Source organism: Choristoneura fumiferana, chromosome 30 (genome assembly GCF_025370935.1).
Source record: "Choristoneura fumiferana chromosome 30, NRCan_CFum_1, whole genome shotgun sequence".
In the NCBI taxonomy this organism is placed as follows: domain Eukaryota; kingdom Metazoa; phylum Arthropoda; class Insecta; order Lepidoptera; family Tortricidae; genus Choristoneura; species Choristoneura fumiferana.
The window spans coordinates 6,573,203-6,596,010 of record NC_133501.1 but is presented as its reverse complement, the minus strand read 5'-3'; the positions used below and the strand labels follow the sequence as shown (position 1 = coordinate 6,596,010).

The window sequence follows — 22,808 nt, the reverse complement described above, 5'->3', positions numbered from 1 at the left end:
TAAGGCTCAGCTTGGTATCGGGGGCACACACAAGTCTCACTTTAGACAGCTTCATACCATCAGCCTAATAAGTGGTCTATCAATTTTTAAACAAGTTTCTATCAAACGAATATGTCGCTAAAGTCGAACTTTCAAGTTGACAGACACGTCTATTGGCATTATTGTTTTATGACATGCAAACGATTATCAGGCTCTGCAGGTGGTAGGACCTTGTGCAAGGTCCGCCCGGATTGCTACCACCATCTTGCTCGCTAATCCTGCCGTGAAGCAGCAGTGTTTGCACTCTTGCGTTTCGGCGTGGAGAGTAAGACAGCCGGTGAAATTACTGGCACTTGAGGTATCCCATGTTAGGCCTCTAGGTTGGCAACGCATCTGTAATCCCCCCTGGTGTTGCGGGTGTCTATGGGCGGTGGTGATCTCTTACCATCAAGAGACCCACTTGCTCGTTTGCCATCCAGTCGAATAAACAATAAAAAAACAGCTTTAGGGTGGTAGACCTGATATTTGGCTGATGGTGCCAGGCTAGCAGCGCGCTTGGCTCACCTTCGACAGCTTGGTATCGGGCGGCACGTTGGGGATGCACTCTCGCAGGTCTGTGAACGCCGTGTTGATGCTCTGCGTGCGCCGGCGCTCCTTCTTGTTAGCTGTGGAGCGGCGCTTGACCACGCGCACGAAGGAGGGTGCCGCGGGGCGCGGGTAGCGGGGGAGCTGCAGCTCGCACTCTATTGAGGGGGAGTATGTTTTATATGCTGTGTGCAAGGCCCTGTCGTAATAAAGAAGAGAAGAGGAGAGAAGAGAAGAGGAGTAGAGAGGAGCGGAGGGAATTCATTTACTCACAACTAGAGATGTGCAAGTTTCGGAAAGTTTCCAAAAAGTTGGTAAAGTTCTCGGAATTTTCTGAAAGTTTAAAAGCCATAAAAAATTGACAGAAGTTTCCGAAATTTTCCTATATGAAAAATTCTGCAATTTTAGAGTTTCTTTTGGCTCATCAGTACTCACAACACAAGACACAACAATATTATTAAGTCCAAATAGACGGATAATAACATTAATAAGTATTTGGAAAAAAAGAGATGTCAGAAAGGCCGAAGCAAAGAGTGGAAATAGTATACTTGTAAAACCTCCCGGAAAAACTGAATTTATTATAAATAGATACAACGCAAGCAAATAAAAATATATTTATTAATCACAAAAATACTTTGAACTTTTAAAACCAGTCTTACTTATTGTTTAAATTTTTTTTCACACCTCTCCTTCAGAAAAGCAACTTTTCCTCCCTGTCGAGAGGGAGCAAAGTGCATTTTTTCTGTTCAAGGCTTTTTTAAGTGTTTTATTGCAAATGACAATTTTTGAAGTTGATAATTGTAAAGCCACGCCATTTTCTATGCTGGTTGTTCTTTAATGATATTTAGATATTTTTTTTTCAAGTTTCTTAATGCTCGGTGTGAAAAGTTGTATGAGCCACACAGGAGCAAAACTATTTTCATCTTGGGCGTTAACACTTGAATCCCTCATTATGCTCAGGATTCTACTTAAGAATCCCTCGCTACGCTCAGGATTCTATTGTAGAATACTTCGCTACATTCTGGATTCAATGTACGCCCTCGCCGTAAATACACCATTTTGCTCCCTTGTGACACAAATAACTATCTAACTACAATGTAATAAGTAAAACTACAGCTAGCAAGAGATGCCTTCTGCGGTAGGTAGTTACTGAGCTGTGATCTATCATTTTTAATTTTTACTATTTAGCCAGGTATTTAATTAGGTTAGGTTCTTTAATACCCCCAGAGAATAGCTGATTTATTTGATGTAAATACCCCTAGGTTCATATTTTATAATCATATTTTTTACAACTAAAACTCCGTAGGTACCTGTGTTATTTTGTATGTAGTTGTGATGCATGGTTTGGTGGTATCCATCGTAGGGTTCATTGGTCATCTGGACATCGTCGTAGCCTGCGCAAAATACAAAGTTATCACTAAATTTACTAAATTAAGTATAATTACTCGTATACTCGTAAAGTATTATTTCCACCAAGTGGATGCAGACCGCTTCCAACCGAAGCAACTGGAGGTCTATGGAGGCCACAGACCTATGGAGCCACAGACCTATGGAGGCCACAGACCTATGGAGGCCACAGACCTATGGAGGCCACAAACCTATGGAGGCACAAACCTATGGAGGCACAGACCTATGGAGGCCACAGACCTATGGAGGCCACAAACCTATGGAGGCACAGACCTATGGAGGCCACAAACCTATGGAGGCACAGACCTATGGAGGCCACAAACCTATGGAGGCACAGACCTATGGAGGCCACAAACCTATGGTGGCATATGTTCAACAGTGGACGTGCTACGCCTGATATGATGATGATGATGAATCAGTTATTAGCTGAAGCCGTATTGCCTGACGTTTCTAACGCTCGTGATTGCAAGGGTGCGAAGTAGGAGGTGGGGGAACCACGAATCGATCGCAGCGCGCGCCGCGGCCAAACAAGGAACTTTTCGGCGGACCAACTGTCGCTATTTACTATTCGAAATACGTATTCGTGCATTGTTCAGCAAAAATATATAAATATGCGTCACGAAACCTGCTGCGTAGTAAACTGCAAGAACAATGGCTGGAACAGTGATCGCAAATTCTATAAATTTCCACAAGAAAGATGTTTTGTATGGCGTCGATGTCACTGAAGTTTGACGAATTACACGAGTTAAGATTGTTTTTTTGGAATCTTTTTGTATTTTTTATTTCAATTCCAAATTTTTACTTTTACTGTCATCCCGTAAAACCTAAATTGAAAATACAAACTGAAATATAGATGCATAGAAAAACCAGAAAAATAAGACCATCACTGGGAATCGAACCCAGGTCCTCGGTATTCCGTACCGCGTGCCGCCACACCACTGATGGTTCAACCACCAGTGACCATCAGTGGTCAGTAAATAAACATTTGAAATATTTTCCAAGCTATTGATTTTTATTAACACCTAGCGCCTCCCGAAATTGTAGGTAAGAGCAAAAGAGGACAATTGTGGTGACAATTAGATAAACGTGAAATTTCCCGGCAGCGACTAAATTTTTATACGTTTAAAAGGTGTCCATTGCTGTAAAAAGAGGCAATACAGCTAGTGTAATGGGGACTTTTGAACCGGACACGATGCAGGGGGGATTTTTAGGTTAGTTTATTATTTTACAATACAATACAATACAAAGACTCTTTATTGTACACAGACATAGTAAGCGATACAGAAAACCAAATTATTAAAATTACAAGGTGAAGGTATTTTTTATTCTTTTTAATTGTATACATATTTTGTTAGTTTAATGACAGTGTTAAGTTTAATTTAATTCAATTAATTGATTTAATTTTAATTTTGTAATTGACATGTATTGATATCTGACATAATAAATTGATGTTGAAATTAAAAAAAATACATACTTATTCTTTTTAAATATGTTTTTCTACTCCTATACTGTAATATGTGATTTACTTAATCACGAACAGTAATATAACAACATACAAGGTTCTGGTTTCCCATAACAGCACTATATCGTAATGCACTCGTAATGTTGCTAAAACGATACTGAGGGCCTACTCCGAAGTTCAAAAATTGAGGTTCGTATCGTACCGTCCCTCTCGCTCTCATATTAAATAGTATAAGTGTCAGACGGACCGCACGACGCGAACTTCGAGTCTGGAGTTTCGTAGTAGCCCTGCTGCAATCACTTACTTTTTTTTTCTTAATTCGTACGTTCGGACCACAGATTACTAATATGTAGCTAGCTAGTTCGGACACGCTAAGGTGCCAGTTACATATTTTATATGGTTTTTATACAGAAAAAAACTTTACGAACCTACTAATCCATAGCCTGCCAACATTTAAGTAATGCGTATTTTGAACATCGACACAGGCAAATAAACGTTAATCAAAAACAAAATTTAACTTAGACATATTTTGACGTTTTCATATTTCTCACTTGTTTATTGTTGTTTACCTTCTCTTTGCGGTTGCGATACTTTTTACTAAAGTATGAAAACATTTCAAGTTTGCTTTTTCTCTAATTTTGTATTTTAATTAATAAGTACCCAAGTCGAAGAAAAAGTATTGTATGCAACGTTGTATAAGTAAGTCAAAAAAAGCTCGTGGCGTCTTTTTCTTACGATGTTCGCTAAAGCTCACATCGTAACTCACGCCACTCGCCTTTTTTGAACCCTGTTATACAACTGTTGCATAAAATACTATTATAGGTCCTTACTGTATCCGCGGCTGATGTAGTGTGTCCCGTCGTGGTAGACGTCTCCGGCGTCGAACTCGGGCTCCGGCGCCGGCCAGTACGCGCCGCCGTCCATGGGGCTGCCTGCCGACACCATGGTAGGTAAGGAGGGATACCGCAGTTATAGCGAATAGTCGAACAACTCACCATTATTAGGCGTAAAATAGGAATTTGCTTTGCTCGACTTGGCGAGGGCACTGCCGTGCCCCCAGATATAAGAAATTAGAAATCCTGACTGCCGAAAATTTTAAATAAAACCGGCCAAGAGCGTGCCGGACACGCTCAGGATAGGGTTCCGTAGCCGTTACGAAAAAATCGAGTAATATAAGGGGCTGTTTCACCGTCCATTGATTAGTGTTAACTGACGGGTAAATGTGATGCCGTCTCTATTTGTTTTGTTCGAATAGACGGAGACGGCATCACATTTAACCGTCAGTTAACACTAATCAATGGATGGTGAAACAGCCCCTAAGGGTTTTGTTTTTTGTGCGGATTTTTTCAAGTAGGTCGGTACCTTTTATAAGTTAGGCTGTCATCTCTCAAATGCTATATATACATGCAAAATTACAGCTTTCTAGCACTGCACTAGCATAGTCTAGTCTCTAACTAACTAAGCAAAGCCACGTGGACGGACAGACAGACGTAGCAAAATTAAAAAGGAAAACCATTCATTTGTTCCCAATCCTCATAAATTAAAAGTTTATTTAATTTAAGTATTTTTAAGGCATTCGGTTTTTTGATCCCCCCTTGATCAGTTACCTTGGTGGCTGGGCTGGCAGTAGAATGGCGGCTCGTACCGGTCGAAGCCCTCGTCCGACGGGGAGATGCTGCCGTAACTCGACATCCTGAAACGAAAGACGATTTTACTAAATCAGTGATTCCCAAAGTGGTCCAGGTGGACCCCCAGGGGTCCACGGGAGACTTGCTGGGGGTCTACGTAGGCGTGAACAAAAAATGGGGTCCTTAAGATCTTAATGGGGGTCCACGAAAATTTATCTGCTTTTGATAGTAAAGAGACAAAATGTAAGCATAGTTTTATAAGGGCCTACCTACATTGTTTTAAGTACCTAACTAAGCAGATAATATTTAATAGGGCAAGCGACTGGACAGAACTCAGAAGCGAAACAATTTTTATTTTTTGGCGACTTTAAGAATGTGGTAGAAATGTAGCAGCAGGGGGTCCACCGAAACCAGTAAAATTTGAAAGTGGTCCACGAGAAAATAAGTTTGGGAACTACTGTACTAAATGAAACTGTGGCAGCCACTGAAGGCGCCGTGTCTAACTAAACCACTGGTGGTCGCGTTACCACCATAGATGTGCTATGATGTGTTGCGAGGAGGTTTTTCATGGACCAATAGAAACGCTTGGTTTACCTCGCCTCGCTCCGCTTAGCTAATTCCACTAGAGATGGGCTGTACAAGGATGTAAATAAATATTCTGCAGGTGGTAGGACCTTGTGCAAGGTCCGCCCGGATTGCTACCACCATCTTGCTCGCTAATCCTGCCGTGAAGCAGCAGTGCTTGCACTGTTGTGTTTCGCGTGGAGAGTAAGACAGCCGGTGAAATTACTGGCACGTGAGGTATCCCATCTTAGGCCTCTAGGTTGGCAACGCGTCTGCAATACCCCTGGTGTTGCAGATGTTTATGGCGGTGGTGATCTCTTACCATCAGGAGACCCATTTGCTCGTTTGCCATCCAGTCAAATAAAAAAAAAAAAAATATCACGGACAATTCACACCAATTGAACTAGTCCCAAAGTAGCTTAACAAAGCTTGTGTTATGGTACTAAGCAACGGATAAATATAATTATATAGATAGATACATACTTAAATACATATTAAACACCCAAGACCCGAGAACAAACATTCGTATTTTTCATACAAATATCTGCCCCGACACGGGAATCGAACCCGGGACCTCAAGCTTCGTAGTCAGGTTCTCTAACCACTAGGCCATCTGGTCGTCTAAACGAAACGTTTCTATAAAATTGAAAATATATATAATAGAATTACAATAATCAACAACTGAATTTATTAACAAAATTATACAGTACCTATTACAGAGACACTCAGATATTCGCAACTCAACTCAAAATAATACACCATTTTAATTTGGACATCAAATTTCTGGAAGGTCTAAATTAAAATGGTGTATTATTTTGAGTTGATGCGGTGTTGGTCTGGGAGTGCGATATATGAAGAATCAAAAAAAAATTAAAAAACAATTAAATATCAAATGATATTGTACCTAACGGATAACTCTGGTCTTAAACCGAGTTTAGCTCGAGTTTAGTGTGCGTTCGCGTGCTCCTGAGAAGAAGGGCTACGAAATAGCCCGAAACAGTCGAGCTAAACTCGGTTTAAGACGTGAGTTATCCGTTACAATATCATTTAATATGAGTGAGTCTCACGGTAGTTTCATGTCCAAAACAATTAAATAATAACAATAATAATAAATATCATGGGACAGTTCACACCAAATGACCGTTGAATTGACCTATTCCCAAACTAAGCAAAGCTTGTTAGGTAGGTACTATGGACACTAGGCAACGGATAAACATACTTATATAGATAAATACATACTTAAATACATATTGAACATCCAAGACCCGAGAACAAACTCTCGCATTATTCATACAACTGTCTGCCCCGGCCGGGGATCGACCCCGGGACCCTCAAGCTCCGTAGTCAGGTTCTCTAACCACTTGGGTTTCCGCTCGTCAAACAATGTCTGACAACGACTGAAACATGAAATTCTCGCCATGTTACGTAATATTTGCACTGTTTTTAACCCCCGACGTAAAAAGGGGTGTTATAAGTTTAGTAAGCAGTCAGGTTCTCTAACCACAGGCCATACGGTCGTCCAATTAAAACAACGCCTCTTAATACGAATGTATTTTCAATGTTAAATTCATTCTTAATATCTTTATGCATTTAAACAAATATTGAACACTAATGCAGTTATAATAACTTGTCAGTTTATAAGTTACCGACCCATAACTAACAATCGTGCAACTTGTTCCCAACAGTAGTGCATTAACGGTTCAAGTGGCACTTGAGAAGATAATTATAGCCCTCTAGTCTCGAGACGGCGCCTCGCTATCTCACTGATCTTTCCATAGAGTACCTGCGACTGGAGGATACAATACAATACAATGCAATAGAGAATATGCATTTAATTATTTGTTTAAATATACTTATCTTCATTGTTCAACAGAGTTGTAAATTTTTTAATATATAAAAAAAACATGAAGATAACTATGGACGTTTTAAATTGTCAATTAAACAGAGTGGTCCGTCATAGACTTTGACGTCATTATGCTATACGACGATCATAGAAAGTTCATTTTTCTAGAAAGAGATGGCATGAAAACTTCATTCGCTCATATCTTGCTTATTTTTACGTCATGGAATTTGTTTTATATTCTCGTTTTATAAGTTAAGTAAGTAATATAAGGGAAAATTTGTGTTCAATGCGATCCATATTCAATTATTCTTTATTGAACACCGCATAGTAGGAAATTGATTATAGAAAACAAGAGTAAACAGAAAAAAAGTAAGCAACCTTTTTGATACAACTGAAAGAAGGAAGGAACCCAATTTCACCCGAGGTACTTCTGACGCTCGAACAAAGCGAGAGCGCCAATAGTTCGAGGGGAAATGGGTAATTTCACCCGAGTTAGACACTAGGTACTTTTAATTTTGACTGTGAGGAAAGTAAAATACTACAAAAAAAAGAGGATAATAATAAATTAAATTTACTGATATCCAACCTCCAACCTTTTCGCACTGGCAACTTTTCGCGGTAAGTATTTTTTCCATACACAAACTGGAATAAATAGAATTGGCGCCATGCGGAAAAAGCATAGAAATAAGACCACGTAGACTAAGAACGTAACATTTTCGTCATGAAAATGGTCCACACACAATCTTATTTTTACTGGCTGTTTGGGTTTATCTAAGTCACTCGAAGTAAATTAAGAAAATAATTACTTTTACTCCCTAGGGAATAAAGTACTCACTTTACTCCCGCCTCGTAAGGCTATATTGACCTACTTTTAGAGCATGGGAAGTGAAAAGTTACTTATCTGAATGAGAGGTGTGAAAAATCTCATTACCTGCTATGTAGAGGCGAAGCCGCGGGTACAAGCTTGTTGTATAAAAATACCCTGGTTTATGAGTTTAGTAACTATGGGAGCAACACGTGGAGGCCACGTTCCATCAAATTCCATGATGTTTACGTTATGCGAGACAATGTGTCCACATTTGTTATCATTTTGGATGAAAAAACATCCCGTCAGATTTAGATGGCCATATTTGGTTACGTGATTTGATAATAATAGGTATTTTTAACAAAGTATAACAATAAGTAAGATAAATATAACGTTTTAAACTTCGTGATTTTCACTCATAGTCACCACAAACGGCCCTCCTAAGCCAAAAGGCGCTATCTCAAAAAAACACTTTTGACTTATTACTTAATACTGCATCACATGGTGTAAATGACAGAAATGCGTTTTTTTTTTGATAGCGCCTTTCGGCTTAGGAGGGCCGTTAAACCACATTACCTACAGGCACAACTACAGGTCTACTCGTGACCACGACCACTGTAATGTGGTTGAAACGTCGAGGAAAATATTACTCGTGTGTTTTAGCGTGATAAGTCCCGCTTGTGATATTATACTTAGAAATTCCACGATTAGGACCGTCCGAGACAGACATTAGTAAAGATTGGACATTTTACTACTTTGACATTTCGCGATTTGGACCGTCCGAGACTTGGACGTGGCACTTACTTAGACGCTGTAAGACATGGACCTCTTACGATGTGGACGCAATTACGACACTGGACATTTTACGACTTTGACGTAAGACGCCGGAGGGATTTTGACCCTCACTATGTGCTATAAGTTAGATAATCTAAGAATCAAACTCGGATGGGCAGCGTTTGGGAAACTTCGTGATGTATGTCTTTCCGTCGAATATTGTATTGTATTGTAAATCTCTTTACAATGCACGTGCTCGAAAGTGCCTCTTGACGTGGGGTCAACATATCCATAGAAAATTAGTGATTCCTGCACGCATCCACAAGTGTGCCGTAAAGTTGTATGGATTTTACTTACCGCACTTGTGCGGTAAAGTAACTTTTTAAATTGCCAAATTATGTCCAAGCTATTGTTAAAAAAATAAGTCTAAAGAGTCGTTATAGTTAGGCTTTGAACAAATAAGAAAACGTTTGATGCAACCAACTGAATATTTACTGATAAGATAATACAGATTAATCGCGACAGAAAAGAGAACGTTAATTATTTTTTTTCATGTATACTCGTATTTTAATTCCGTCTAAAGTTATGAAAAAAAAGGAAATCAATTCTTGAGTCCAATTCGGACCGTGCGACGTCAAGCGCGCGCACTCGAAAGTTAACCAATGAGCTTCCAGTGCGCGCGCACGACGTAGCACGAACCAATCATGGTTACCCGTTCGCGCCTGTCATGAAACCCCGCCAAAGTAATGTCCATAAGTTCAGTCCGGTGCATTAATTTTTGATGAGTAAATTAAAATGAAGAGTTTAAATGATGAATATATCTGACTTTACACCGCCTTATGTCCTTCACGAAGTACATATTGCCAGTGACAAACTCAACGCTGAACAAAATACGTGAACTATAATATACATAACTAAGTTAATAAACATCTTAAATTGATAGAATAATCTACTTCTACACACATGGATATTATAACATCGACCGGTATGTCTTATTCTTATTTATTTGCTTTTATCTATTAGAATTAGTGAACCAATTTTGATAAATTTACAGTTCCAAAGCTAAAAAATCTCGGATTTACGGTAACTTTTTGTTAACAGCTGGTAGATTAGATACATAATACATATACTTGATGATAATTAACTATTACACGGATTTATTCTCGGGTTGCACTGATATTTAGCATTATAGGAGCGTGCAGGAGATAAGGACTAGCCAATATAAGTGTGGAAAATGTCAAGCAAAAAGGGCTAATAATTAATCATAAAAAATCACGATACTAAAACAAAGTCTCCTTTACCTATCATTAGTAGCTGTAGCTGTTCTAATCTTCTGAGTCAATGATCGTTATGAAAGATGGTTTAATAAAGTGTATATGTTAACGATTTTGGTTTGGCGTGCATATCGGTATGTATATCTACTGCCTGCTACTGTGGTAAAAGGAGTATGGCAAATAAATGATATAGTCACTGCCTCGATTTTTTTCCTCGCTCAATGCATTGTAAAACGTTGTATGATATACGTGTCAAAAGTAGGAAATTCCCAACTCGTGCCGGCTCAAAACACTCGCTTCGCTCGTGTTTCAAGTTCTCCGCCACTCGTTGGGAATTGCCTACTTCCGCACTTGTATCATAAATAACATTATTGTACATAAAAACAGATGAATTAATGGAATATTCCGCAGTTTTCGTCTTCAACCAGTGTGTTGCCAGAGGGCCTACCTAAATCGAAGTTCGTTTCATACCGTCCCTCTCGCTCTCCTATTAAGTAGTATAAGTGTCAGAGGGACCGAACGACACGGACTTCGATTTTCGAATTTCGTAGTAGCCTTGCAACAGTGGCCACCTATGGCTCTGAGAAGGGGGGCTATTGCGGCTAAAGCACTCAGTTGTTTTATTTTATGCATTAAACATTCGGGATGAAAAATCGATCTAACTTGGTCTTATCTCTGGGAAAACGATTGTTACCGAGTTTTAGCCCGAGCAAAGCTCGGACGCCCAGGTACTGTTTGATAATAAGACTCGATAGAATCCGGAATACGGAATAATACCGTATAATACCGTCCGGAATCCGGAATAATACCGTAAACTGGGGTAAATATAGTAAATAATAATCAAATTCATTTATTCAAGTAACATTATGACTCATTTTGTTTAACAATTTATCTAATTTATTGTATTGTTTTTATATAATTAATAGGTAGAAATACAATCAAAAACTGAATATTTAACAGAAAATGCTTGTGGGTAGTTCATCAAAGAAAATGACGAAAACTTTTTTTACTATCTTACATATTTAGGCTTTTTTTGACGGCTCCTTATACTAAATAGTAAGTAATAAATAAATAAATAATAAATACCTATTAATGAGACAGCAAAAAACTTGCCTTAAACAATTTCTGGCAATTAAAAACCTTTCGATTCATGAAAGCCACATCACTAATTCATTTCACTTCCTTATGCGAGTAAAATAAATGTTTCACAATTGCACAATACACATTTAAAAAAATAAACATCTAATAACACAAACACTTTATTTGATATTATTCACTTTTTTACCCAAACAATCGGTCAAAATAGAGTAAATATTTATTTTATTTGTTTAAAAGTCGCTTAATGTCAGCTGTCGCGTTGACAGCCTCGAAAGCGCGCGAACGAAGCACTGGGTTGTTTTTAGGACACAGTCGCAGTTCCCGACGCGAGGAGGGAGTGGCTTAGATAAGAGGGCATCGGGAAGCGTGCCGCAGAAAAGAGCTAAGCGCCATTTTGAAGCGATTTTATTGTTTGTATTATTGTTATTACAAAACAACAGTACCTAATACTAATTTCCATTTTGTTCTATTACATACAAAGATTACATAAGTTTTTCGTCGTTATTCACAAAAAATAACGTAGATAGGTTAGGTATGTGGTGCAAATTCAGAACGTACCGGACGGAAAAAAGTTTAGGTACACTGTCAATATTACCAATTCTAGTAATAATTATTTTAACTTTAAGTAGGTTTAGCTACTTGCGTAATTAAATGTAAAAAAATCTGGCTAACTACTCATCAACGTCCAACCCAAACCCTGGAACTAGCAAGCTGAACTTTTAATCAGGTACTTAGACTTAGTAGAGTTTATTAAGATAATAAGGGGCTGTTTCACCATCCACTGATTAGTGTTAACTGGCGGTTAGGTGTGATGCCGTCTCTATTTGTTTTGTTCGAATAGACGGAGACGGTATCTGATTTAACCGTCGGTTAACGCTAATCAATGGATGGTGAAACAGCCCCTTAATAAATTATAAATAATTTAACCAACAAAAAGTTGGAAAAACCCCCGACTTTGTCACTTCAAAGTTCAATATCTCAAAAACGGCTCAACCGATTTTGATAAAACATGTCTAAGAACCATCGCTAATAAACTTACTTTGAAATAAAAAAAATCGCATTCAAATCGGTCTACCCGTTCAAGAGCTACGGTGCCACAGACAAACAGACAGACACACAGATACACATAGCGGTGAAATTTATAACACCCCTCTTCATGCGTCGGGGGTTACAAATTTACTAACCTATTCTGTCCCACTGTTGATCAAAGGCCTCCCCCCGATACTTCCACTGCTCTCTGTCCCCTGCATAGGGCCAGTCCTTCAAGAAGTCGTCCAGTTCATCCCACCATCGCCGTCTAGGTCTGCCAGGTTATCTTTTCGATTTAAGGTCGCCAACCGTTTAGGTATTTACCTTTAACCCGTCACGCGTCCTAGAGACTACATTAGTCCCTAAATTTTTAGGGTTCCGGAGCCAAAATGGCAAAAACGGAACCCTTATAGTTTCCCCATGTCTGTCTGTCTGTCCGTCCGTCCGCGGCTTTGCTCAGGGACTGTCAATGCTAGAAAGCTGTAATTTTGCACGGATATATATGTAAACTATGCCGACAAAATGGTAGGTAAAATACAAAATTCAAAAAAAAAATTTTATGGTACCTCCCATAGACGTAAAGTGGGGGTGATTTTTTTTTCTCATCCAACCCTATAGTGTGGGGTATCGTTGGATACCTAGGTCTTTTAAAACTATTAGGGGTTTGCTAAGACGATTTTTCGATTCAGTAAGTATTTGTTTGCGAAATATTCAACTTTAAAAATTCAGGATGGTAGTAAATATATCAAACTTTTATGGAAAACTACAACCGGCTAAGTTTGCTTGAGAATTATTAGTAGTTTATGAGTAAATAGCAGCGTAAACTATAAAATATACCTAAACTTGGAAGATTCCGCATAAAATACGAAATCCTTAGAAAAATATTACTTATTTTTTTCGTTATGGCTACGGAACCCTATTTTGGGCGTGTCCGACAAGCTCTTGGCCGGTTTTTTTTACTGGTAGACTGCTGGTAGGCTCTAGGGCATTTCCCGCACAAAAAAGTTAGTAACTAATGTAGAGTCTTGGACGCGTGACGGGTTAAACTAATTTTACTACAAAAGTTGAACCTGTGGATTGTATTTAGTTTTAAACCTGTATTATTCGGGTTATTTCGAAAGGTAACATCAAAGCAGGCCATTTTTAGTCCAAATAAATCTAAAAAGCGTTTACAAGTAAGAAAGCTCAGAATCTTTTAATATTTACTTAGGTCTTTCTACCCCGCTACCTACTAAGCCCCCGCCTTCTACCTAACCGTCTCCCATTGGTTGGGAACTCCCTCTACCAATTACAACAATAGTTCAAACCAAATTCAACCTAAAACTATTCGACACAGAAGTGAATTTCATTTGTACAAATTCAAAGATAATTATAGAATGAACGCTGGAAGAAACTTTGTATCTAAATTCATTGGAACTAAGTTGAAATTTCTATGGCAAAGTGAAGGTCTATTTAGTAATGGATTTCGCTTTAGAATAAAAAGGTTTTAAGTACATTAATGATGTAGGAGCGATATTAACTCTATAGCATTGTATTAAGACGCAAATGACAATTAGCTGGGAAAGTAAACACGTTTTTTTTTCAAGTGACATTTGTAATAGAATTGATTTCCTTTTGTCGATTTGGTGTTAAATTATATTATCTTTTCTTTGTGTGGTTATTTGGTTTGAGTAGTTTTTGGTGTCGGGTCATACTTATAGCATTTATGACGAGAGTTGGTTTTAGCTTTTTTTATCAAATAGCTGGCAAACGAGCATGCGGGTCACCTGATGGTAAGCGATCACTGCCACCCATGGACACCTAAAGCATTATTAGGACTGCGGGTGCATTGCTGGCCTAAAGGGGACGATAGAGGAGGGAGGAAAGGGGGAAGTGGACTAAAGGGGGGAGGGGTGTTGGAGCTTTACCCTAGGTCAGTGGCATGGCGATCTAACATAACGCTTTCTTCATAATTTATAGAATTACTAGCTGTTGCCCGCGACTCCGTCCACGTAGAATTTGTTTATCGCTATCCCGCGGGAACTGTGCAATTCTTCGGAATAAAAACTGTCCTATTGTCTTTCCCTAGGACTCAAACTATTCGTATACCGAATTTCATCTAAATCGGGTCATCGGTTTCGACGTGATGAGGTAACAAACAAACAAACAGACTTATAAAGTTTCGCATGTGTAATATTAGTGGGATAGATCTTAATAATAATCTTGAACAAAATTGCCTGTAAATTCCACTTTTCGCAAACTGAGGAGTGCGAAAAAATGATGAAGTAGACCGATTTAGACCTTTTGAAGAATGGTATTTGAATAATAATAACTAATATTTTGATACATATGATGACCCTATGTCTTAAAAGACTATATTTCCTATTATAAAATACTAAAGTTACACTGTTTGTGGTGGGTTATAATGGAAATATTTCACATGAAAGACAGCTCTGACGCGTATTTTTGTAAAACCTCACTAACAAAATGATTTGGCAAAAAAAATCGCTGACGGAAATAAATGGAAATCACCGCTATACATCAGAGTAAGAGTTTATCTATATGTTACATTAGTTTTTCCTTAAAAAACGTAAGCATTTAGACATTAATAAGGCATTTGAAAAACCTCAAAATCGCTGAATGGGCAATTTTTCGTTTGCACGCTCTAAAGTTCCGGCAATATCTGTCTATCAGTGGATCGGACGATAGTATGTAGTTTCAAAAACCCACCCCGTAACAGTACCTACTCTTAGTAAACTGTGGTAATTATCGCATTTATAATATTAGTAGGATATGTTGTGACCACGTGACTTTTTTGAGACTAGAGTAAAGAGCAAGTCGTTGGGTATGTCTTCTCCCGTCGTAAGTGCTGTGTAGTAGTAATTGAATTATATTATCTGTTATATTACCGTTAGTGGTTTCTGATGTCGGGGTGATGATTTGTTTTGTTTATTTTAGATAATAAAGGGTTGGATAATTGCGATATTATCTTTATCTGAATGTCTGTCAGTATTATAAATTACACATTTCGTACAGTCAACGACAGAAATAGATTATCTTAATCACTTTCGTGCTTTGTCGCATTAGCATTACGTCATCATCTCAGCCTGTATACGTCCCACTGCTGCGCAGGCTTCCTCTCTGAATGAGAGGGCTTGGGCCGTAGTTCCAGCGGGCCCAGTGCGGATTGGGAACTTCATACACAATTGAATTGCTTCGCAGGCTTGTGCAGGTTTCCTCGCGATGTTTTCCTTCGACGTAAAGCTCGCGGTAATTTGTTATTTTCCTTTGTTTAGCAGTAGACGTCTTCCGGCTGATGATGGTGAATTACAACGAATACTAATATTATAAATGCAAAAGTGTGTTTGTATGTTTGTCCTTCTTTCACGCCGTAACGGAGCGACGGATCGACGTGATTTTTGGCATAGAGCTAGTTTTTTGAGCCAGAGAGTGACATAGGCTACTTTTGTCCCGAAAAATGCACAGTTCCCGAGGGAGCAGCGCGCGATAACCGAATACCACGCGGGCGAAGCCGCGAGCAAAGGCTAGTAATAAACAGGTAATAATAATAACAAATAAATATCATGGGACAATGAGGGCTATCGTTTTTTGTCTCACTAGATGGCGCACTGTTGCGTGAGGTTTTTCAGTATGGCTTTCAAAGTCTCGGGCGTGAAAACAAAGTTTAGATTAAAATCATATTTAATACACCTTATAACCGTACCATAAAAATATCGAGCATGCCACAGTGTTGCATAGTCCCGTTTTGTTCGGAAAAAAGGGAGCACAAAGGTTTCCGAAAGACAAAACTGTCTCAAAACGGAACGAATATTTTCCATAATTAATTTTAGATATTGCAAAATATTCACAATATTATTCTAATTATAAATAAACCCGCGTAGCTCACCCAAAGACTATGAGATTTGACATTTCGGAGACCTCACGCTACACTAGCGCCTCTAGCGGCGAATTCATACGCGATAGCCCTCATTAACCAGTCCCACACTGAGCAAAGCTTCATAAGTATATATGTAGGTAAATACATACTTAAATAGGTAGGTAATACATATTAGACGACCAGATGGCCTAGTGGTTAGAGAACCTGACTGCGAAGCTTGAGGTCCCGGGTTCGATTCCCGTGTCGGGGCAGATATTTGTATGAGAAATACAAATGTTTGTTCTCGGGTCTTGGGTGTTTAATATGTATTTAAGTATGTATCTATCTTTATAATTACATTTATCCGTTGCTTAGTACCCATAACACAAGCTTTGCTAAGCTTACTTTGGGACTAGGTCAATTGGTGTAAATTGTCCCGTGACAAAAAAAAATATATTAGGTAAACATCCCAGACCCGTGCCGAAGCCCCAAAGCCGTGGTGGCCGAGTGGTTTGACCTATGGCCTCTCAAGCAGTGGATCGTGGGTTCAAACCCCGGCTCGCACCTCTGAGTTTTCGAAATTCATGTGCTTAATTACATTTGAAATTTACACGAGCTTTGCGGTGAAGGAAAACATCGTGAGGAAACCTGCACAAGCCTGCGAAGCAATTCAATGGTGCGTGTGAAGTTCCCAATCCGCACTGGGCCCGCGTGGGAACTATGGCCCAAGCCCTCTTGTTCTGAGAGGAGGCCTGTGCCCAGCAGTGGGACGTATATAGGCTGGGATGATGAAACATCCCAGACACGAGAACAAACCAGAGGCGTCTTTACGAGTGCAGGGTGTGCGTTGCACACGGGCGCAGCGGTGTTAGGGGCGCCGGCGCCGGACGCGGCACTTTGTACTCATTCCATTTTGACCACGCGCTTCCTAGATGGCGCTAAAGCTATAATTGCACACGGGCGCTACATGGGCTAAAGACGCCTTTTTTTTTTTATAAGACTGGATGGCAAACAAGCAAGTGGGTCTCCTGATGGTAAGAGATCACCACCGCCCATAAACATCTGCAACACCAGGGGTATTGCAGACGCGTTGCCAACCTAGAGGCCTAAGATGGGATACCTCACGTGCCAGTAATTTCACCGGCTGTCTTACTCTCCACGCCGAAACACAACAATGCAAGCACTGCTGCTTCACGGCAGGATTAGCGAGCAAGATGGTGGTAGCAATCCGGGCGGACCTTGCACAAGGTCCTACCACCTGCAAAAAATCTGCCTCTACAAACGTTCGTATTGTTCATACAAATATCTGCCCCGGCCGAGGATCGAACCCGGGAACTCAAGCTTCGTAGTCATGCAGGTTCTCTAACAACACTAGGTATAGTCTCTAATAAAATAGGTATTTTATTTCGGACTTTGAGTCTATAGTGTTAGTGTACAAATTATAATCTTCAATGCGGAGCTATTGTTTATTATGAAGCGAAACGAGCAAGCGTGCCATCTGATGGGAAACGATCACTATTGGCTCTGTGCACGACATCAGCGCCACCTAGTGTCCGCAAGTTTGGCGGCTCACGGAAAATATCTTGCGACGATTTCTACATTGGCGAAATGCACGATTATTATATTTTAAAGTGTCATAAATTCCCATTATTGCACAAAAAGTTCACAGACGCGTGTCTCAAGCGGATGGCACTCGCGCTCGCACTGGTCCCAACCGGTCCGAGATATCGTGTCCGTGAGCAGTGTCTATGTGTGCGTTGCTCGAGCGCACTTTGTTTGTATGTAGATTTATTTCTGTACTTATATGTTTGTGAACTGTGCAAATTTTCATTTTCCCGGAATAAAAAATAGTTTATCCCTCAGGAACAGTGAAAATGTTTTAATGTTTTAAGTGTTTTATTTATCGTATGGCTTCTGGTTCTCTACTTAAACTAAATATTTAATAGGTTAGATTTAAGTTATGCTAGTGCATCTGTCGAGAGGGTTTTAATTGAAATAATTGTATTCTGTTTTGGGAAATAAATGTCTTCAAACATTAATGTCTGCCGCTTGCCCGCTAAATTTGGTGATTGGGCACTCAAAGACTGTTTGCTCCGGGCAGCCACTTGTGCCACAGGGACGCACAGTTACCAACCTCTGTCCTGATTCTGTTCAGCAGGCACCAGACACGCCGGGGCTCCTCGAAACCCGCTGGCCGGCACCTGACATCAAGCTCGAACAAGTCCCTTGATAAATGCCTAGATTCCCAAATTCCCAATTCATAATCATATCAGCCGTAAGACGTCCACTGTTGGCCACAGGCCTCCCCATAGACCTCCACTAGCTCCGGTTGGCAGCGGCCCGCAACCTGCGGCTTTATCCAGATCATCCGTCCATCTCGTGAGTATTGATAGCCTCGTGTGTCGATTATACCCGCGAGTGCAGATTACAAGATGCGGAAAGTTTTTTTTTTTTTTTTTTTATTCGACTGGATGGAAAACGAGCAAGTGGGTCACCTGATGGTAAGAGATTACCACCGCCCATAGACACCTGCAACACAAGGGGGATTGCAGATGCGTTGCCAACCTAGAGGCCTAAGATGGGATACCTCAAGTGCCAGTAATTTCACCGGCTGTCTTACTCTCCACGCCGAAACACAACAAGTTGCAAGAAGTTTGCAAGAAGTTGGAAAAGTTCTTAAAAAATTCTGGAATTTTTCACAATATAGGTAGGGTATATATAAGAAGTTTAAATTTAAGAAACGGAAAGTTTGAATCCGAGAAGTTTCCGAAATTTTCCTATATGAAAAATTCCGCAATAGCCTCGCGCGTATTACATAACTTCACGAGTCTCGCGAATATTGAGTTCTTGAAGGGTTAAAATGAAATAACAAAAAAAATAATCACATAATATATTCACACTCGTTGTGTACAAAAGTTAAAATACCTAAAAGTAAATACATTTCTTTAAATAACAATCTAATGGAACATTCTTCTTAAAACTAATTTTATACAGTTGAGTTTATTAGCAAATTATTATACACAAAATTTTATTCAAAATTGTATTGACTCGAGCATTTTTTCTAACGGTGCTTTTTTGCATCAGTATAATCATACCTATTTTCCTTTTCAATTGTAACTCGATACTAACGCCATCTAGCAATATTTCACCTGTCAAGAAAACCTCACTAATTTTTATGAATTAGCTACCGTGGAAGAATAAAAATTGGCTAGATCTCAAGCCCCGCGGGAATAGGCTATAGTCTAGCCGCTAGAAGACTAAAAAACCGGCCAAGTGCGAGTCCGACTCGCGCACCGAGGGTTCCGTACGAATTATTAAAAATATTTTTATTGTATGATGTAACTAAAAATTTACGCTTTTCGCCATTTTTCCTTTATCTGTACCAAATTTCAAGATTCTGAGTTCACGGGAAGTACCCTGCAGGTTTTGATTCCCTTGCGAGTGTCGAAAATTTGCAGCATAAACGGCTGTATCTTTTGATTGCGTTGGCTTAGAAGTTTCAAGGAGCTCCAAGAGACAGTAGACCTTCATACCTCATATCAGCTTGATACCTCCACGGGTTCCTGAGAAAAAGTGTCTTGACAGACAGACAGACGGACGGACAAAAAGTGATCCTATAAGGATTCCGTTTTTTCCTTTTGAGGTACGGAACCCTAAAAATGACGAGGATACAGTGCTTAGAAGTTTCGAGTGAAGTCACTATATTATGGTACGATTTTTACCTAATAGTGACCTCACAAGCCCCCTGATCTATATAGTAGAAGATCCGAACTTGAAAGCGTAGGACTCTGGCTTTTTTTTATTTTTTGAAGATTTTTAATTAAATGCAGACAACCTATATCAACGTGTTTACAATAAAACAGCGCTTACGTTGATATACAATTTGTTCTATTATCTAATCAAATGAAAGTAACTGGCATCGACATAATAACTGGTTAAGCTTATACCTGGCAACCCAGTAGTTCGTCCAGGTAAACAATAGCAAACCCAACGTCTACATATTCTATATGTATTATACTTTTAAGTTAATGTAAAATTGTCTTATAATCTCGATGATGCAACAAAAATTTATTAAAAATCTTTTTTTTTAATAATTAAAAAATAGCCTGTGCAGGATTTTTTTAGCAAATCCATTTCTAATATATTTTCTAAAATACTAAATTTATTATAAAATACGTTTCATTCTATTATCATACCGGTGAAGATCTTTTCAAGTTCGGATCTTAGACTAATACCTTTGTCGATTTTTAATAATTTGATAAACCAAAAAATATGTTTCCCATATTTTTTCCATAATCTAACTGTCGGACTAAATAGAAATGATATATTTTTAACCCAGTCGTCATCCATATTCATAGTGCATCTTTTTGATCTTCAAGGAATGTCTGCCAAAGTTCAACTGGAGTTAAGTGGTTTAAATAAGTTGTGCGTTGTCTGTCAGTCAGTGATGTTACTATTTATAAACACACACACACATACACACAAACGTCACGCATGTATTCCCAAAATGGGGTAGGCTGAGCACACGAAACGTTACCACTTCGGAGCCACTTTTAGCAATTTTAGGTTTAAAGTTTGACAAAAACGGTACAATAGTGACAGGTTGCTAGCCTGTCGCCTACGGTATACCTTAACCTATATCCTCAGTCGCCGAGAGGTGTTATTCTAACCCGACACCACACGGGTAACTCTTTTTAAACTACTACTAAGAAGTTGTTTGATTAGACTTAAGTCTTGGAATTATTAGATAATAGCGGATTTCTCCAACTTTTTGAGGCACTGCCCCAAGTTTTAATAAAAATTTGTGCTATTGCCCCAAGTCTTAATCGGATAACATTTCAACTCAGCTATTTTCCGATTTTTTAAACCTATTTAACCAGGTTAAATTTTCCTAATGAATGTTGTTTGTTTTGCTTGTGGTGCCTGAGCGCGCTTATGACCGCGCCTCCATACGCACAGACGCACGCGATGCTCTTCAAAAAGATAGTCAGGGCGAAAGAGTGTCTTTATAACATTTGTCTTGGAATAAGGGCTACCGTTTTCCACCACCAGGAGGCCACCAGTTATTTATTTATTTATTTATTTATTTATTTATTGAATAAAACACATGCAAGCTTACAGTACGAAACCAAAACACTCACACATTAATTACAAAAACAACAAAAAAAATGTACATGAGAAAAAATACATTAATTGAGGAAACAATGTCAATATAAATTACAAAGCGACGTCAAGGAATATAAAAGAAAGAGAAAGAGTTGGCGCCACTATAGACAAAGGTCCTGCCTGAAGTATAGTGGTTAGTTTGTTATTACGGGCGCGAAAACAAAATTTCTTAAAACCGTACCATAAAAATATCAAGCAAGCCACAGTGTTGTGTAGTCCCGTTTTGTTCGGAAAAAAGGGAGGACAAGGTTTCCGGAAGACAAAACAGTCTCAAAACACAGACATTCATTGCCCCGTAACGCATATTTGCCATAATTAATTTCAGGTATTGCAAAATATTCATAAAATTATTCTAATTAAGTATAAAGCGTAGCTCATCCAAAAACAGTGAGATTTGATATTTCGGAGACCTCTCGCTACACTAGCGCCTCTAGCGGCGAATTCAAACGCGATAGCCCTTATTGATAAATAATGCTGTCAACTACCCAATGTTTCGAATTATAGAGATTGATTACAGTTGTCATGGAATTGTTGAATAGTGTCAACTGTCCAATTTCTCAAGTTACATTTTGACTATAGTAAGACTTTTCCAAAATTCTGTTTTACCCCAACCATACATGGAATGTCCCCAAGTTTTAGTGGCAGTGCCTTAAGATTTAGTTGGCTTTTTACAAGTTTTCAAGGCAATGGCCCAGGTTTAATGGGACCTTCCGAGGTATTAATGGCACTACCCCAAAATTTAATTTGAAGTTCCCCAAGTTTTTTGTCGCACTGCCCCAAGATCTAAAACGCTTTCTATAAGTTTCTGAGGCATTGCTCCAAACTTAAATAGGAATTCCCTGGTTAATTTAATACTGACACTGCTCAAAGATTTTATTACATTGCTCTAAGTTTTAGTGGCTGAAGGACTTAATTTGCTTTCCTCGAGTTTTTTGTGGCATTGCCCCAAGATCTAAAAATTTTCTATAAGTTTCTGAGGCATTGTTCCACACTTAAATAGGAATTCTCTGGTTAATACTGACACTGCTCAAAGATTTTATTACATTGCTCTAAGTTTTAGTGGCTGAAGGACTTAATTTGCTTTCCTCGAGTTTTTTGTGGCATTGCCCCAAGACCAAGTGGGATTACGCTCTATTTGAAACATTGCCCTACATTTGAAGGAATCCGTATCAGATTAGATATCAATGCTGTTTACTCTGCTTGAGGTGTCTTAGCGCGCAGCGCGCGGCGGTCCCCTTAGCGATGCGGTAGTTGCGGCCGACGCCCTTGAACGCGCCGCGACCGAACACCTCCACGCACACGCGCACGCGCCGCCCGTCCGCCAGACGCTCCGGTTTG

At 39.2% G+C, this 22,808-nt stretch overlaps 2 protein-coding genes and 1 long non-coding RNA gene across 5 annotated transcripts in view; 1 reads left to right on the top strand and 2 right to left on the bottom strand.

The window, feature by feature from the left end:
• The window catches only part of LOC141444755 (heart- and neural crest derivatives-expressed protein 1-like), a 34,614-nt gene extending 22,896 nt beyond the window's left edge, over positions 1–11,718 (bottom strand). For 2 of the 3 annotated variants that reach the window (XM_074110389.1, XM_074110391.1), the window contains exons 1-5: positions 11,435–11,718; positions 5,041–5,126; positions 4,264–4,365; positions 1,875–1,958; positions 544–722 (exon numbers count right to left, since the gene is read on the bottom strand). In XM_074110389.1, the coding sequence (XP_073966490.1) occupies positions 544–722; positions 1,875–1,958; positions 4,264–4,365; positions 5,041–5,125 (450 nt within the window). In that variant the 5' untranslated portion in view covers position 5,126; positions 11,435–11,718. Of the gene's footprint in view, positions 1–543; positions 723–1,874; positions 1,959–4,263; positions 4,366–5,040; positions 5,127–11,407 lie in introns of all 3 variants that reach the window. The other variant, XM_074110390.1, reaches the window with a different exon arrangement.
• The window catches only part of LOC141444764 (uncharacterized), a 26,782-nt gene extending 5,705 nt beyond the window's left edge, over positions 1–21,077 (top strand). The window contains exon 2 of the long non-coding RNA XR_012453209.1: positions 20,962–21,077. This is a non-coding gene — a long non-coding RNA (uncharacterized lncRNA). The remainder of the gene's footprint in view (positions 1–20,961) is intronic.
• The window catches only part of Dcr-1 (Endoribonuclease Dcr-1), a 113,154-nt gene continuing 110,449 nt past the window's right edge, over positions 20,104–22,808 (bottom strand). The window contains exon 44 of the mRNA XM_074110296.1: positions 20,104–22,808. Within this exon, the coding sequence (XP_073966397.1) occupies positions 22,652–22,808 (157 nt within the window). The 3' untranslated portion in view covers positions 20,104–22,651.